Genomic DNA, 18,538 nt, shown 5'->3' with positions numbered 1-18,538 from the left:
CATTGTATTACGCTATTATTTACATTTACATATTTTGCCACATCCTGGGTTCATTGTGCTATTATCTATTGTTCGCCAGATTTACATTTGAAACCCTCTAGTCTAAGGGCATGTTGGAGAAAGAATCACCATTGGCTAATACATTTTTGTTTTTGCTCGCCAGATTTTGACAACACGTAAGCATAATGTGAAGGGGGCACCTTCACATAAATATAATATTCATCTATATGACTTCACATGCTATAGTATGTGAGTGTATATGTTATTTCATATTTTGATTTCAATCATTTTAATCACATTTTAGCTTTCTATCAGTTTATATGATATGAAATTGTAATGAAATTGCATTTATAATAATGATAAAAGCTGTTCTCACTGTTTGAAATTACATACACATTTAAACTAAATATTCACAAGGATGCAACCTTATAATGAAAATGGAATTCCAAATGTAACATTTAAGTGCCACTATATCAAAAGTAATATGTAAAAAATCAGGTTAATAAGTGAGGGCTTTGCACATGTTTTTACCAAACCCCGTACAGAACTGTACAAACCGTTTTGTTAAATTCTTCAACATTTGCAGTGTTTGTTGAAGTTCAAATATTTCATAATGTATGATTGGCCCTTTAAATATTTGTATAATTATATATTTACAGTATTACACTTACTACATTGACTACGTTTACATGGACACCAGAAAGCGGGTTAATGCTAGAAAGTGGCGTATTGCGAGAAAGCAGCGTTCTTGTTTACATTCACAGTGTAAGCGACGTACTCTATTCTCCTGTAAACATTCGGCTCGGTCAAAACGTAATTACTCCACGACGCTTGTGTAAATAACAAATATAGTATCCAAGGAAGACTTCACTATTTTATTCTCTGTTGCTTCGCTTTATTTCCAGATATTCCAGAGTTGTTGCTGTGTTTGTTTCCTTACCTTTCTGTCGCGGCCTGCAGCAGAATTGCGCTTCAATAATGAGGTTTCCCTCTTATGTAAAACTCTGGGATTCCCTCAATGTGAGGGACTGTCCATATTTTACAGTGGTGTTTATAAATGGGTGTACTTTTATAGTGTATGTGCTTTTCCCACTGTACTCCCAGAAATGTTTTGTTGACTTGTTGTTGGGCGTTTGTTATATAGTCTGTTCCACGCACATGCGCACTATTCAAAAACCTCCGTGAGCAAGTGTTTACAGTACGGTTTAATGAACACAGCACACAGTAAATGAGAGAGAAGTTAAGAGAAAGAAGCAATGTGTGATTTAGAATGAATGTTTCTTTTAACTTTTTGATCTACAACAACACTGTAAACAACAGAAGGGTATTAAAAGAGATGCTTTATAGAAAAAAACGAATCAATTAAAATGATATGGGAGTTTTTTCATTTGATGAAACAACAAATCTGTAGAACAAATGTACTGTACCACATCTAGTAATTACATTTTGAAATATTCAGAATCTTTTTAAAGAAATAAGTACATTTAGGGTATTTTGGGACACCTGATCTCTGAAGTGTACATTTACTGGTAAATCTAAGAAAATGTATGTTTATATGACCATATTTTAGAAAAATTGTCATGATAAAGTCTGATTTGGTGGTTTGAAGTGCTAAAGTGACGATCACAGAAAATTGCAGTCGCTCGCAATCATGATTTTCAATCAGTTTATTTATAAAGCACATGCAAAAACAACAGTAGTTGACCACTGTGCTGTATGGCCACAATATAAAATACAAAGGACAATAACAAACAAGACAGTCAATATAAGCAAAAATATAATAAAACACATGAAGTTTAAAACTAATTATATGCCAAACTAAAAAGGTACGTTTTTAATTTAATTTTAAAATCAGATAAAGTGATAGCGGATCTAACAGATGGAGGCAAGCTATTCCAAAGCGTTGGACCCAACACCGCAAAGGCACGATCTCCTCTTTGTGTTAGCGTTGACCTGGGAACTGTCAAGATATTTTGATCAGCAGACCGTAGACATCTAGTAGGCTTTTTTCTTGGTATTAGGTCTGTGAGGTATGATGGTGCTGATCCATTTAAGGATTTAAAAGCAAAAACTAATACTTTTCAAATTAATTCTGTACTGGACTGGCAGCCAATGCAGAGACATTAAAACTGTCGTAATATTTTGTGAATATCAGCACAGCTGTGATTAGGTCACAGTCACTGTGCTGGTATTAAGAACAGCTGTGCTTTTATATAACAATATACAGTATATAATATTGAAAACTTACATTTCAGACATAAGTTTTCCAGTTCACTGTGAATTTCTTCTGGAAATAGTTCCAAAAGAAGCATCAAGCACAACTCATTTGACTGAATGAAACATTTGAGTTAATTCATTTTCTTGTTCACTTCCATTGTTTTGTCATGAACGACTTTTGAATCAGTGACTCACTCATAACATAAAAGACGCTCATTTGTCGCTTCCTGCTGCTGTAAAGTTGTGATCTGCAGAAATGGATACTGATCAAATCTGTGTAGTGTGAACTAAATAAAAAGGAACGATGGATGAATCAAAATCCCTACCACTATTTAGAAGGCCGCAAAACCAGACAAGCGTAGTGATTAGGAATGCACCAATGCAGGACATTTTTGGCCGTTACCGATATTTTGCCACTTGCCTTATTTTGTCATCATATGATAACAAAATATCAAACATATGATAACATTTAACTTAGAAATTATGCTTTAAAATTGTACAGAGGTACAAAAGGTTTTTTACTGTTCTAACAATAAATCATTTCTATTGAACTGGCGGCCAAAAGTTTGGAATAATGTACAGATTTTGCTCTTATAGAAAGAAATTGGTACTTTTATTCAGCAAAGTGGCATTCAACTGATCACAATGTATAGTCAGGACATTAATAACGTGAAAAATTACAATTATAATTTGAAAAAAATGTTTTAGAACTTCTTAAACTACTTCAAAGAGTTCTCATCAAAAAATCCTCCACGTGCAGCAATGACAGCTTTGCAGATCAGAAGAATCAGAATCAGAATGAACTTTATTGCCAAGTATGCTTACACATACAAGGAATTTGTCTTGGTGACAGGAGCTTCCAGTGTACAACAATACAAAAACAGCAACAAGACATAGATAATAATAAAAAATAAAAAATAAAAATAATTATACACAGACGTACAGACACACACATACATACATACACACATACACATAGGTAGTGCAAATCTAATACAATCCGATTCCCTTATTCAGTGTGTTCCTGGCCTGATTGTACAAGACTTTATCCCCAACTCTGTAAGCATCCTCTTTGGCCTGACGAAGCTGCCTGAGTTCCGCTGTAAACCATGGTTTGTCGTTGTTAAATGTTAAATACAAGGTGTACACTACACTCCTTGGCATTCTAGCTGTCAGTTTGTCCAGATACTCAGGTGACATTTCACCCCAAATTTCCTGTAGCACTTGCCATAGATGTGGCTGTCTTGTTGGGCACTTCTTATGCACCTTACAGTCTAGCTGATCCCACAAAAGCTCAATGGGGTGAAGATCCATAACACTCTTTTTCAATTATCTGTTGTCCAATGTCTGTGATTCTTTGTCCACTCTAACCTTTTCTCTTTGTTTTTCTGTTTCAAAAGTGGCTTTTTCTTTGCAATTCTTCCCAAGTCTTCTCTTTACTCTTGTACATGAAACTGGTGTTGAGCGGGTAGAATTCAATGAAGCTGTCAGCTGAGGACATGTGAGGCGTCTATTTCTCAAACTAGAGACTCTGATGTACTTATCCTCTTGTTTAGTTGTACATCTGGCCTTCCACATCTCTTTCTGTCCTTGTTAGAGCCAGTTGTCCTTTGTCTTTGAAGACTGTAGTGTACACCTTTATATGAAATCTTCAGTTTTTTGGCAATTTCAAGCATTGTATAGCCTTCCTCAAAACAATGATTGACTGATGAGTTTCTAGAGAAAGCAGTTTCTTTTTTGCCATTTTTGACCTAATATTGACCTTAAGACATACCAGTCTATTGCACACTGTGGCAACTCAAAAACAAACACAAAGACAATGTTTAACTTCATTTAACAAACCAAATAGCTTTCAACTGGGTTTGATATAATGGCAAGTGATTTTCTAGTACCAAATTAGTAATTTAACATGATTACTCAAAGATGAGGTGTTGGAGTGATGGCTGCTGGAAATGGGGCCTGTCTAGATTTGATCATAAATCACTTTTTTCAAATAATGATGGTCCTTTTTCAGTAATGTCCTGACTATACTTTGTGATCAGTTGAATGCCACTTTGGTGAACTAAAGTACCAATTTTCTTCCGAAACAGCAAAATCTGTACATTATTATCTGTACTTTTGGCCGCCAGTAATATTTTTGCACTTCTGTTTTTGCTGTTAAAAAAAAAAAAAAAAAAACTCACATTTTACATGTATATGATAGAACATTACAAATTCATACTATCCGTATGCTGGGCAATTCCACGGAAATGTCATCCAAATCATGGAAAAATAAAGGAACAAAAGAAAACCAAAGGAACAAAACCCTCTTTTAAATTCTGTATTATAGTGGTATAATGGATAATGCCATCCAGACCGCTAGAGGTTGCAGCTTGTTCACATAGCACTGACTGAAGTACTGAATGCAGACTCTATTTTAAAATGCAGCCTTTTAAAGTTTAGTAATCGCACAAGGCTATAATGAAATTTCAGTCTTTATTCTATCAATCATGCAGCTTTAATGAATATAATACTGATGTCTCAGAAGTCAAAGTCTGCTAGTTACAAAGCATGTTAGATGGTTTCCCTCATCATGTGGCCTATAGGTAAGTGCCGTTTTCACAACTGTTTTCCGCATTAAAGGTGCTGTAAGCGATTTTAGCCTTTCTAGAATTTCGACAAGCTGAGCTGTTGGATTAGCCCTCTTTCCAAAACCCCGCACTCCAAAGTGCCAAGTGAGCTTTATTGATACCAACACGAGCAGAAATTGCTGTCAAAAACAACAGCGGCAAAATGGCGCCCTCAGCTGACAACTGTTATGAGCAACATGGCATAAAAATGCCATTATGCCTCTGAATTGTGCATTGAATTCACTGAGTTTTTACAAAGTGTATTGCTAATTTATCATAAATAAACCATCTCTTTTTCATATTGGCGTTTTCATGCTAATAACCGTTATGGCGAATGGTTTTCATTCGGTCAATAATTGGCCGATACATAGCAGCACCCAATACAACAGTGCATCCCTAGTAGTTATTGTAAATAAATCAACCAAATAGTGAAGCGTCCTAGTGTGCTTTTTCCACTAAATATAAGCACTCTTGGAATGCCACATGACCAATCAAATTCGAGGACCGGAACTAACTGTTGAATAAAGTAAAATATGTCCCAGATTACCCTAATTCCCTCTATATTTTACATATCAGTCTACTGACTACCTACAATACCTTCATGAACCCCTGTTTGAATCCCCTGGTTTTAGAGGAATTAAAGCTGATGTTACACTTGTTTAATATTCTTAGTCCCATTAAGTATACTTGCAGTTTGAGATGACTGCATAATCCCATCAGGATAAGCCAAACAAATACAGAGAGAGAACAACATAGAGACCCTTCATGGCCAGAGAGGAAAATGGTGGACAGTCTATCAACCCAGGGCACCCAGAATTGACACACACCAGGAAGACAGAACCGCAGCCAGGGGGAGGGACGAGAGCAGGCGTAGCCAACTCTCCACTCAAGCCTGTGTGTGTGTGAGTGAGAGTGCAGAGGCGGGCCAGTCGAGGTTTGTGTGTGTGTGTGTGTGTACACGAGAGAGAGAGGAAGCAAGTAGCTGTTACTGTGTTTGTGTGAGCTAGGACACATTACTGCTACACCGATATAGAAGGACAGAAAAACGCACTCCTTGGATCGAAAAGGAGGATTTCTAGTGTAAGCATTGATGTATTGCGGGCAGCTTGTCGAAACTTGAAAGGGCTTCAAACAGCAAGTGAAAAGGAGGGACAGAAGAGACGCATCAGCATGGATGAGGATGAGGAGGAGGTGCTGGGTCTCCTGGACAAAGTTCTGGAGGATGAAGATGTGTTTGAGTATGAATTGGACCTGGAGAGTCCATTCACACCAATGGACCATAGGACGTTTAAGGTGAGAGAGGCTGAAAGACAGCGAGACAGAGCGCTTCTCTCTTCCTCTGCTGGGTTGCTGACAGAGGTTTTGCTCTGTCTCAATGGCTAAAAATAGTGTGGCAGAAAGCATTAAACCTCTTTCAAGACTTGGTGATAGTGTTTGCCATAGTAAAGCAGACACGTGTGCTTGTGTGTGACTTTTGTGCTTTGAACCAGTCATATTTAGCAACTCTGATTCTGCAAACGCCTCTTAATGATCTTTATTCTGTTTTAATGCTGTGAACACACTGGTAGAGATAACAAACCTACAGATTACACTCTACACCCTCAACATTTCATCTAGACAGAGCATGGGCCAGTTTCTAGACAGAGCAACAGCCATTTGTTCCTCAACTGTTGCTGTGATCTTGCTTCTCAGGTGCAGCATGAGCTGTATGTTTGATTTGAGATGTTTAGTTTCTCCATTAGAGTGCAGATGGGTCACGTTGCCAATGCTGAATCAGATTAGCAATGACTTTATAGCTGTCATTATCACAATCTGTGTGTGCTGTGGCCAGACACTCACATTCAGAGCCCACAGGCCATAAACACACCATTCTATTCATTAACAGGAAAAGTTCCTCCAAAAAATAATGTGAAATAATTCTGTCATTATTTACTCACTCTCATGTTGTTCCAAACCTGTACTACTATCATTCTTCCTTGAAACACAAAAGGAGATGTTAGGCAAAATGTCCATGCTGCTCTTTTTTTAATTCAATGATAAGGCTCATTCCCACTGGCAGTACTAAAGCCTGTTATAGGTACTTTCCCCCGGTACGAGTACTTTTCGTCGCTTTCGGACCTAAGGAAGTATAGTTCCTCTGAGCAGTTTTTGGGGGATTTTTAGCTCCTACTCTGGAGTAGGTACTTTGGGGGCATATAGGGACTGTTGGAGACTGTGGGGGTGCTGTATCCTGTGATTGGTCAAAAACCTATGACACACGAAGCATTGAGAAAGTAGCTGCTAGCATGCTACTCAGAGGATTGTGCTAATTTTACAATTCCCGTAACAGAAATAAAATAAAACCAACAAAGTATACAAAGAGGATCACCCGTTTCACATATGTGTGTGTGGGCGGGTTTGGGTGGTTTACGAGGACCATTTTTAAGGTTACAAACTGGTAATTACAAGGGTGTTATGCTATAAATGTGGTTTATGAGGACATTTCTAGTGCTAATTAATTATAATTGCTTAAAAACATACTAAACGATGTTTTATTGAAAATGCAAAAATGCAGAAAGTTTTATGTGAGGGTTAAGTTTAGAGTTAGGGGATAGAATCTATAGTTCGTACAGTATAAAAATCATCATGTCTATGGAGAGTCCTCATAAGGATAGCTGCACCAACGTGTGTGTGTGTGTGTGTGTGTGTGTGTGCGTGTAACTTCATATGTAGACACTGAGTTTTCACTGTATCTGTACTGTTTGTACTGTGTGACTATACAGAAAATAAAGTGATTTCTGTATTACTACAAATAGTTTTTCCTGGGATGATGGATATAAATAATCAGATGTTTATTGAGAGTGGGTAATTGAACTCTATTATACACTAAAGCATCATGAAATCTAGTTTACATGAGGGAAGTGTTGCGTGTCTGTTACTGTGTGGTTAACTTCCATCAAGACGTATATTTTAAGTCAACGAGTGAGTATTTCAATACAGTCATTTATGTTGAGTCATAAAACTCTTTATTGTAAAAGATTAATACGTTTATAGTGCTTTCAACATGTTGTCCACTAAATTCAGCACGTGCTACGTGACAGAACAGCCCTAACAAAAGCTTAACTCCGATCCCGGTGTCCTCCGTCGGTGTTGTTGATTTCGGTGTTGTTGATTTCGTTGTTGCTATTGAATTTCACGTTCCTACCACGTCAGAAGAAAAATGGTTGATACTAGATTACGTCACTACGGTGGTAACTTTTGTGAATACGAATGCAACGGGAAAAGTCTCCTTGGGAGTCCTCATCTAGAAAGTTACTAAAGGAAAAGTACCAGGACTGTAGGTGGAAAAGCCTATACTGAACAGGGGGGTTTCAAAAAGGAAAAAACAAAAAAGGAAAAAAATTGTCTATACAACTGTGCTGTACAAAGGTGTGCTATATATCCAAGTCTTCTGAAGAAATACAATAACTTTGTGTGAGGAAAAGTCTGAAATTTAAGTCATTATTGACTGAAAATCTTGCACTCCGGCATAGCTGTTATATATCACTTATGTTTACACAAGGGCTGTGAATCAATGAAAAGTTTTTAAGTATTCGCACAGTTTTCAGTGATTAATCGTGATTATTCATGGTACATGGTGCATTAAAACAAACAGTAAAATATAATCATAAATATATTTACAGTACTTTGTACTTTGTCTCAAAGAACTTGCAAGAAATTGGTTAGTCATCATTTATTTTAATTATTTAAATATGTACGTTAAAATGTAAATGTTTTGTGAATACGGTTAATTTCACACATTTCTACAGGTATTAATCTTTGATAAACTATAAATAAATGCCATAAAATCAGTGGACATTCAGTAATTAAAAGTTGGGCAAAATCTTCTGCCATTTTCCACAAGATTTTTTTAATAATAGATCAAATGGGCAGATTCAATGAATATAAAGCTTTATTGTTAAGAGAAACTTAAGAGTACATTACCAACGCATTATAAGACACTATACATACAGATATAAAACAAATTGAATGAAGTTTAAAATCTCAAAACTTACTGCTGTTCAGTTTCTATCATGCACACGGTGGGTCTCTTACACGCAGTTTCGTTTTTGACTCTCTTTCAGATGACAGTGAGAGAGCATTTTCGGGCAATGCAAAGAGATGCAGAATGGCAGCTTGCCCATATCTCTCCCACACCTGGCTCACCGCTTGCGGTTGAAGTCTTCATTCTCTGTACAGAAAATCCGCTTCCGTGTTTATAATGCCTGGGACATATATTGCGCTTAATGGAGAGGGCACTGCTCCACATAGTCAGTTTTTGTGCTTGGATGTGCAGTTGAATCGAGCTTGTTCATCCTGAAAATGTATATATGCAAATTTTAGTTTCAGGAAGAGAACAAAAATTGAGACTGCATTAATTGCGTTACATTTTTTTGTATGGGTTAAACAGTCAACCATTAATTACAGAAATTAATGCATTTAAATTTCACAGCCTTAGTTTGCACACATTAAAATATAGTGTTTCTGTCAGTGATGCCAAACAGCATTGGCTGCATCTCATAACCGATCATGATGCACCAAGTTTAAATATGTGGAAGCAGAAATGGTGATTTAAGTGCTATAACGGAGTGGAAGTTTACCAAAAAATTACAACTAAAATTCACTTTTATTGTACACTGTTAGACATTACTGTGGTTTTTCTACATTAACATACTGGCAACACTAGCAACCAGCTAGTTACTGTAAAAACTTGATAACAGTAAGCTACTGCAATTGTTGTATACAGTAATTTACTGATTACTGTAATTGGTAGCTGAGGTATATTACTGTAAAAATATAAATTGTACAGGAACTAACTGTAAATATTGCATACTTATTATTTCTTTATATTTTTGTCTTATTATTATTATATACAATTTATTATTAATAGTAAAGAAAACACTTATTTTAATGATTATTTTTATTATTGGAGCATGACAAGAATAAGGGAACTGGATCGTGACATACAGTAATTCTATATAGTGAAGCATTAAAGGGATAGTTCACTCAAAAATGAAAATTCTCTCATCATTTACTCACCCTCATGACATGCCAGATGTGTTTCTTTATTCTGCAGAACACAAAGATTTTTAGAAAAATTATCTCCGCTCTGTAGGTCCATACAATGCAAGTGAATGGTGGCCAGAACTTTGAAGGTCCAAAAAGCACAAAGGCAGCATAAAAGTAATCCAGACAACTCCAGGGGTTTAATCCATGTCTTCAGAAGTGATATCAGGGTGAGAAATAGATCAGTATTTATGTCCTTTATAAATCTCCACCTTTGACCAGCCCCAACCAGCAGGTGATGATGTGCATGAAGAATGCAATCGCCAAAAAACAAACAAAAAAAAAACAACTTAAGAATAATGTATACGTGAAAGTGGAGATTTATATTAAAATTGAATTAATATTGATCTGTTTCTCACCCACACCTATCATATTGCTTCTGAAGTCATAGATTAAACCCCTGGAGTCTTATGGATTACTTTTATCCTGCCTTTATGTGCTTTTGGAGCTTCAAGTCTTTGGTCACCATTCACTTCCATTGTATGTTCCTACAGAGTTGAAATATTTTTTTCTAAAAATCTTAATTTGTGTTCAGCAGAAGAAAGTTATACACATCTAGGATGACACGAGGGGTGAGTAAATGATGAGATAATTTTAATTTTTGGGTGAACTATCCCTTTAAGTAAAAGACTACAACAAATACAGCCATTAAAAAGGTAACAAGGATACAAATGTATACAGATTGAAGGAGAAGTCATCGTCAGTCAGAGCAGGGCCACAAGGATCAAGTGAACACTTAAAGAAAATAATATATGATCAGTGTTGATGTTAAAGTCATGAAGTCATCACATCCAATACTTCCCAAAATGTCCTTTAACTGTGTGGCCGTTCACACAAGATGGGTTCTTGTGCCCAAAACAGCAGGATGGAGTCTCAAACGATGAAACGCTTTCAACGTTATGCACCGTCTTAAAAACGCAACTAAACTTTATCATTTTAATAATATTCGAGTTCTCTTCTTTCTTTATAAACATACATACTTGTATGTTTTCCACTTGAATTCAGTGGGACTCTGCTCAAAGCTGCGTCTTTCCCTCAGACAGGTGCGCGGGTCATCGGAGCTCGTACCTGTGGTAAAATTTGTCTCCCACCGTCGGGGGTGGAGAGAGGCAGAGAGTGAGACAAAGCCAAGAAGATTACAATTATCGTAACAAATATACAGTTTATCTTATTACCAATACCAAACGTTAGAATTTCAAATATTATAGAGACAAGTTTCATCATTTAACTTGCCTGCAGTTGTCTCTGTGTGTCATCCATTATAAACTGAGCGTAACACCAGATGCTGACGGTGCATTTTTCCTCTAGAAATGCTCTGATATCAAACGGAGTCTGCCTAAGTGCGTGTTAAAGCAAATAATTACAGGGATTTGTTAATGAAAAAAAAAAAGTATGAACACAGAAAGACCTCTACACCCCTCAGGAAAAGACCTTGTGGGTTTCGCGCCATATACATCTACAGTCATTTGCTGTATTAAGTTAAAGTTTGGTACTGTATTGATTTGATTAAAAGTAATTTACTGCTATTAATGAGTGATATCACTGAAATTATCCATGATGCAATGAATATTACAGTTAAATATTGTATTATTATATTATAGTAATTTACTGGTCATTTTACAGTTACATTTTACCCTATAAACTCTCTCCTTTTGCTTTCAACAAAATCACATGGGTTGAAACAACACGAGAGTAAGTACGTTGTTTTTTTTTGTTTTTTTTGTGTGTGCAATTTAAGACACTTTTCCAATCAAGCAAAGAGAGCATGGTGACAGATTTTGTGTTTTTTAGTGCCTCTGATCATGTTTAGTTTCATTAGAGGCTTTTAGCTCATCCTCCTGGCTGATCCGAACCATCTGAGTTATGGTTGTCATTGTTTCCATGTTCACAAAAGATGGAAAATATGGCAAGCAAAAAAAGAAAGACAAGTTTACCTTAACCATCACATACAGCAGCTGAGAAATTAAAAATGAAGCACACACTGAAATCCTGATGTGTGTGTTTATATACACATGTGCAGAGGTGCATGTTACAGAATATGAATAATATGAATATGTCCTACTGCCTGCACATGCTTGATTTGAGTTGTTCACTCCGTTTGGAGATTCAGGTTAAAGAGGAGCAGTTGTCTGTTCACTCCACTTGCTAATTAAACTTTAAGATCCTAACAGGGTTACCACGGTTATGGAAACCTGGAAATAACATGGATATTTAAAATTGTGAAATGTGCAAAATCTTAAGAAGAATATCTAAACTTTCTGTACTGAAAATAAGTTTATCTAGATTTCGCTGTGCTCTAAAATAGACATTGCCTTTTTTAAATGTTTATGTACAGTAAAACTTCCAACGAAAGCCAGTGTATTAACATCAGCCTGTTCATTGACGGTCTTAATAGAGAGTAAACATTTGTACACTAATAAGTACAAATGTTTAAATATGTTAATTCAAATGATGATAATATGTATTTCTTTGAAAATATATGTCAAAAAAAATTCTTATGCAGTAAGCATGAACGACTTGAAAGTTACTAGAAAAGTCATGGAATTTCATTGGTCATAAATTGTGTGTTCCCTTTCTTTAAACCCAGACACCAGTGATCTGAGAGTAGCAGACACTCAAGTTATTGTCTATAGGCTATAAAAGCTTAATTTGGTAAATACTTAAATATACAGCATTGTAACGGACCCAAGTCTCTGTCAATGCAAAATAAGAGTCCCCGATGTGTTTAGGGCTTGTTTATAGTTAGACGTCCCACGGTATGCACAAAACCTCTAGCTCCGACTAGTGCAGTTCCAACCAGTTTCAGACATTTTGATGTTTTCAGCCAATATTTTTGTTTCCACAGATGATGTTGAAAAATGCTAACACGCCCTACAACAATTTTCCAAGACGGAAAAAGTGATACTTTAGAAGAAGTTTTCTAAACTAACTGTTCCAACGTCAACATGGACAAACATGGTCCAACATGGATATTAAGACTGACATAAGCATGACTTTCAAAAACTAGAGAGTAAGAAACAACAATGGTTTTCCTAGTTGCCATAATTTCCTCGTCTTTCCTCCTGTTTGCCCTCTCTATGGCACTCACAGATGACGCTAACTGTGTTGTATAAATAATTTTCTTCCTGTGAGGTCATTCCTTCTCACTATCTTATCTTTCTGCTATCAGCACTGGGAACCATACTAGAAGTCACAGTTATTCATTAAAAAAAAAAAAAAAAAAACGGTTGTGACTGCTTACTGCACCTCAACAGAGAATAGCTTTCTGATGATGTCCAGATGCCATTCATAAGAACATTTACATTGACTTAAGTTTTCTGAGACTCCATTTGCAAAGAAGAAACTGTTGCAACCTTACTGTATGTAAGAATATGATCAATTCCGTTTATAAGAATATTTTGCCAGAAACCACGTAGTTTACTGCAATCTCTCATTCAGCAGTAATGGCAAAAATTGCAAAGGAATGTAATCTAGCATCATTTGTTTGCAAGTGCCATTTGGTTTTCTAATACAAAGATATTTGTACATTTTAAAGTGTGATTTAAGTGTCCAAATACTTTTCGGCCCTACTTTACAGGCATCATGGGTCTGTATGAGCGTGAGACAGGTGGCAAAGCCAAACCTCACTTCGGTCTCAACTGTATCCATTTAATACCCAAAGAGAGTAAATTCATTACAAAATTTCCCATAAGCACTAGTGCTCTGGACAAAGCAGTGACTGTGAGCTGAATTATAAGGGCATTGGTGGATATATTTGGCCGCTTTCTTTTTAAGTAGTTAGTCATAAGGGTGGTACTTCCTGTCTTTTCAGATAGAGCCTCTGTTTATTCCTTTATGTAATCAACTTTAGGAGAGAGCTTAATGGAGGCAGTCATGTTTTGATTTATCCTCATATGCTTCTGGTGGTTTTGTTAGACAGACGCGGTTGGGACATTTACACATACAGTAATTGTTCTAAAAACAGCTTTTATGAAATCATGAAATAAAGAAGGCACTGGAAAAGTGCTTTTGTAAATGGAAAGAGTGAATTGACTTGGTGGAAACGCTGAGGTAGAGCATGAAAACATATTAGGATATTACGTTTAATGTTGACCTTTTCGGTTCGTCACTTTCTCTTTAATGCTCACCTGTTCTCAGATTGGTTCAAATGGCTGAGTTAGCCTATCTGTGCATCTGTTTGAACACACAAATACACAGTCTGAACTCTTTGCCTGGATTGTATAATTAACAGGGTGTGTCTTTACCTGAGAAATTTTACACACACTATAAAGACTAAGAGAGAGAGTTAGTTACAAAGACTAATTGTAGCAACTAAAAGCAGGCTTTGATGACATCTAGACAATTATGTAACACTGGTGTTATATGATGATAAAATTCTAGAGTAGCTCTTACTGCAGGGCATGTGTTTTCCTACAGATGGTGCTCATCAGCTAAAGTTCTTACATTCAGCCATATTTCTCACTTTTAAATATATCAAAAAGAGTTGATAATGGTGTTCTCTTTTTACAAAGTGTCTTCAGTAGATGTTATGGGTTCAGATTCACTGATTTTTATGTTGTTGTGTGTTTCAGGGAGACTCAGAGAAAGGCCTAGAGATGAAGAAACTGGTGCTGTCTGGCTTCTTGGCCAGTGAAGAGATCTATATTAACCAGCTTGAGGCTTTGCTGCTGGTGAGTACTACAGCCACTAATATCATCACTCACACTTCATATGAAACTTACTATGAGCAGAGCCCCTAGTTAAAAGGACATACACTTTGATCATGTCATTTTCCCCCCTAATGTTAACTTAGGTAATGTTATTTAAGGTTTCTTGCACCAAAAGTGGTTTGTTTGTTTGTTTGTTTGTTTTACCCCTTGCAAAAATGGCTTATTAGCAGCAAACTTACCGTTGATTTGGACCGTTAACAATGGACCATTTAACTGAGTTAGGAATAGCATACTACCACTCCACTTTTACAATTTCTGCTGTACAGGTGCAGCTCAATAAATTAGAATGTCGTGGAAAAGTTCATTTATTTCAGTAATTCAACTCAAATTGTGAAACTCGTGTATTAAATAAATTCAGTGCACACAGACTGAAGTAGTTTAAGTCTTTGGTTCTTTTAATTGTGATGATTTTGGCTCACATTTAACAAAAACCCACCAATTCACTATCTCAAAAAATTAGAATACATCATAAGACCAATAAAAAAAACATTTTTAGTGAATTGTTGGCCTTCTGGAAAGTATGTTCATTTACTGTATATGTACTCAATACTTGGTAGGGGCTCCTTTTGCTTTAATTACTGCCTCAATTCGGCGTGGCATGGAGGTGATCAGTTTGTGGCACTGCTGAGGTGGTATGGAAGCCCAGGTTTCTTTGACAGTGGCCTTCAGCTCATCTGCATTTTTGGTCTCTTGTTTTTCATTTTCCTCTTGACAATACGCCATAGATTCTCTATGGGGTTCAGGTCTGGTGAGTTTGCTGGCCAGTCAAGCACACCAACACCATGGTCATTTAACCAACTTTTGGTGCTTTTGGCAGTGTGGGCAGGTGCCAAATCCTGCTGGAAAATGAAATCAGCATCTTTAAAAAGCTGGTCAGCAGAAGGAAGCATGAAGTGCTCCAAAATTTCTTGGTAAACGGGTGCAGTGACTTTGGTTTTCAAAAAACACAATGCACCAACACCAGCAAATGACATTGCACCCCAAATCATCACAGACTGTGGAAACTTAACACTGGACTTCAAGCAACTTGGGCTATGAGCTTCTCCACCCTTCCTCCAGACTCTAGGACCTTGGTTTCCAAATGAAATACAAAACTTGCTCTCATCTGAAAAGAGGACTTTGGACCACTGGGCAACAGTCCAGTTCTTCTTCTCCTTAGCCCAGGTAAGACGCCTCTGACGTTGTCTGTGGTTCAGGAGTGGCTTAACAAGAGGAATACGACAACTGTAGCCAAATTCCTGGACACGTCTGTGTGTGGTGGCTCTTGATGCCTTGACCCCAGCCTCAGTCCATTCCTTGTGAAGTTCACCCAAATTCTTGAATCGATTTTGCTTGACAATCATAAGGCTGCGGTTCTCTCGGTTGGTTGTGCATCTTTTTCTTCCACACTTTTTCCTTCCACTCAACTTTCTGTTAACATGCTTGGATACAGCACTCTGTGAACAGCCAGCTTCTTTTGCAATGAATGTTTGTGGCTTACCCTCCTTGTGAAGGGTGTCAATGCTTGTCTTCTGGACAACTGTCAGATCAGCAGTCTTCCCCATGATTGTGTAGCCTAGTGAACCAAACTGAGAGACCATTTTGAAGGCTCAGGAAACCTTTGCAGGTGTTTTGAGTTGATTAGCTGATTGGCATGTCACCATATTCTAATTTTTTGAGATAGTGAATTGGTGGGTTTTTGTTAAATGTGAGCCAAAATCATCACAATTAAAAGAACCAAAGACTTAAACTACTTCAGTCTGTGTGCATTGAATTTATTTAATACACGAGTTTCACAATTTGAGTTGAATTACTGAAATAAATGAACTTTTCCACGACATTCTAATTTATTGAGATGCACCTGTATATAGATATGGAAGAAATAGGAAGAGTAGTATGGTAGGACACCATTATGAACTCTGCCGTGGTCTCTACTGGCAAACCGTTATGGCAAACATTGGCAACTATAGCTGAAGTGAAATGTCGTATTATTTACATTTAGTCTGTGGACATTTTTTTTTTTTTAACCAAGGTCGAGCTCATTGGCATGTGATAAATATGAGAAAATTTGTGAATATTACCAGTAAATATTTTGCCTCAGGATTTTGCCAGAACACTATAATTTTCCAATGTCACCGTTTATTCCCTCTCAGTTACCCTTAGAATTAAATAGGCCGATTTTCTACTGTACTTTAAAGACTACTACATGTATCACCAGCCACCTCACGATACAATACTTATTGCGATACATATGTCACGATTTAATATATTGCTATTAGGACTGTTGATTTAACTCGTTAAGTGCTATTAATTATATAAAAAAATAAAAATAAATAAATGCAATTAATTATGTTCCTAGACCGTATGGAATTTTCCTACCATTGGAGTATTTAAGCTTGAAGTACCACCTGTTTTCTGCAGGGGGCAGTAAGCGAAATTCCAACTGAATAGGCAATGTGCAGCTTGTACAGAGAACAAACCATAAGACTGAAAACAGGTTCTTGCATTCAAACACAGCTTTATTTGGATAAACATTCGGATTTGTTCAACTACAAATGCAGGGATCTCAAGACGTGTTTTACTTAGCTTCTCGTGTGTATGTGTATATATATATATATATATATATATACATACACACACACACACACACACACACACACACACACCGTATATTACGATATATCACAATATCATGGTTCGATTCCAATTCACAAGCTTTCAATTCCAATTCATTTGGGCATATTTCAGTTATAATGTCCATTTTACTTACAGTATGAAAGAAATTCTCTTTGAGCTAATTCTGTTATTAATTATACAGGGGATCTTCTAAATTGGTAAATTACGGAAATATTAATTTTACAAATGTTATATTATCTTTTGTTTTTCCTCATTTTGTCCATGTATTTCATTGATAAATATGATGTCTTGAAATTGCATATACACTGATGAGGATTAATTTTCTGTTTTAGGGCTTTGACGATTAATTGTCTCGTTAAGGGCTTTCACGATTAATTGTCATAAATTGTCATATTTTTCTGAGGTGTGCATTCTTCTGTATGTGTGCTTCATACACCTTAAGAAGTCATTTTTACATATTTAACTTCAAATATATAAATGAAATAATAAAATAGGAATAAACTATGATTTCCTTTTAAGACTTTAAAACTTATGAATGCATGAAAAAAATTTTAAATATCAAAATATGTCTCTCTTTTTGGTCAACTTCTGTTTTTGGTCAATTTTACATTTACACACTCCGACTCGGAGTTCAACTGAATGACACACAAACTCTCTGTGCATGGCATTTCTACAGTATATTAGATTAAAATTCCCTTATTTGGGCATTAAAATGTGATTGGAATTTGAATGCCCAATAATCACGTTTGTCTCAAATAAACGCGGTTAGATCAAATAACCTCAATCAGATGGTTATTTAATAATCGCGACAGGCCTGCGTGTGCACCGTTTACTTGGTTAAGTTATGGCACCAGTATGCACTGTGGGAAGACGACAAGCTGGTGGAAGGAGTGTGATGCTCTGGGCAATGTTCTGCTGGGAAACCCCCATTCATGTGGGCATCAATTTGACACGTGCCACCTACCTAAACATCGTTGCAGGCCAGGTACACCCCTTCATGGCAATGGTATTCCCTGATGGCAGTGACCTCTTTCAGCAGGATAATGCACCCTGCCACACTGCACACATTGTTCGGGAATTGTTTGAGGAACATGATGAAGAGTTCAAGGTGTTGCCCTGGCCTTCAAATTCCCCAGATCTCAATCCGATTGAGCATTTGTGGGATATGCTGAACCAACAAGTCCGATTCAACGGCGGCTCCACCTCGAAAATTACAGGACTTGAAGGACCTGCTGCTAATGTCTTGGTGCCAAACACCACAGGACACCTTCAGGGGTCTTGTAGAGTCAATACCTCGGCGGG

At 36.8% G+C, this 18,538-nt stretch overlaps 1 protein-coding gene across 4 annotated transcripts in view; it reads left to right on the top strand.

Annotated features, from left to right (window-relative positions):
- The window catches only part of LOC127421257 (active breakpoint cluster region-related protein), a 290,552-nt gene that overhangs the window by 124,366 nt on the left and 147,648 nt on the right, over positions 1 to 18,538 (top strand). For 2 of the 4 annotated variants that reach the window (XM_051664144.1, XM_051664153.1), the window contains exon 3: positions 14,483 to 14,581. In XM_051664144.1, the coding sequence (XP_051520104.1) occupies positions 14,483 to 14,581 (99 nt within the window). Of the gene's footprint in view, positions 1 to 5,749; positions 6,120 to 12,900; positions 12,922 to 14,482; positions 14,582 to 18,538 lie in introns of those variants that run through there. The other 2 variants (XM_051664160.1, XM_051664168.1) reach the window with 2 other exon arrangements.

The sequence above is a fragment of the Myxocyprinus asiaticus genome, chromosome 3, assembly GCF_019703515.2.
Source record: "Myxocyprinus asiaticus isolate MX2 ecotype Aquarium Trade chromosome 3, UBuf_Myxa_2, whole genome shotgun sequence".
Taxonomy (NCBI): Eukaryota; Metazoa; Chordata; class Actinopteri; order Cypriniformes; family Catostomidae; genus Myxocyprinus; species Myxocyprinus asiaticus.
This window is presented reverse-complemented; position numbering and strand designations above follow the sequence as displayed.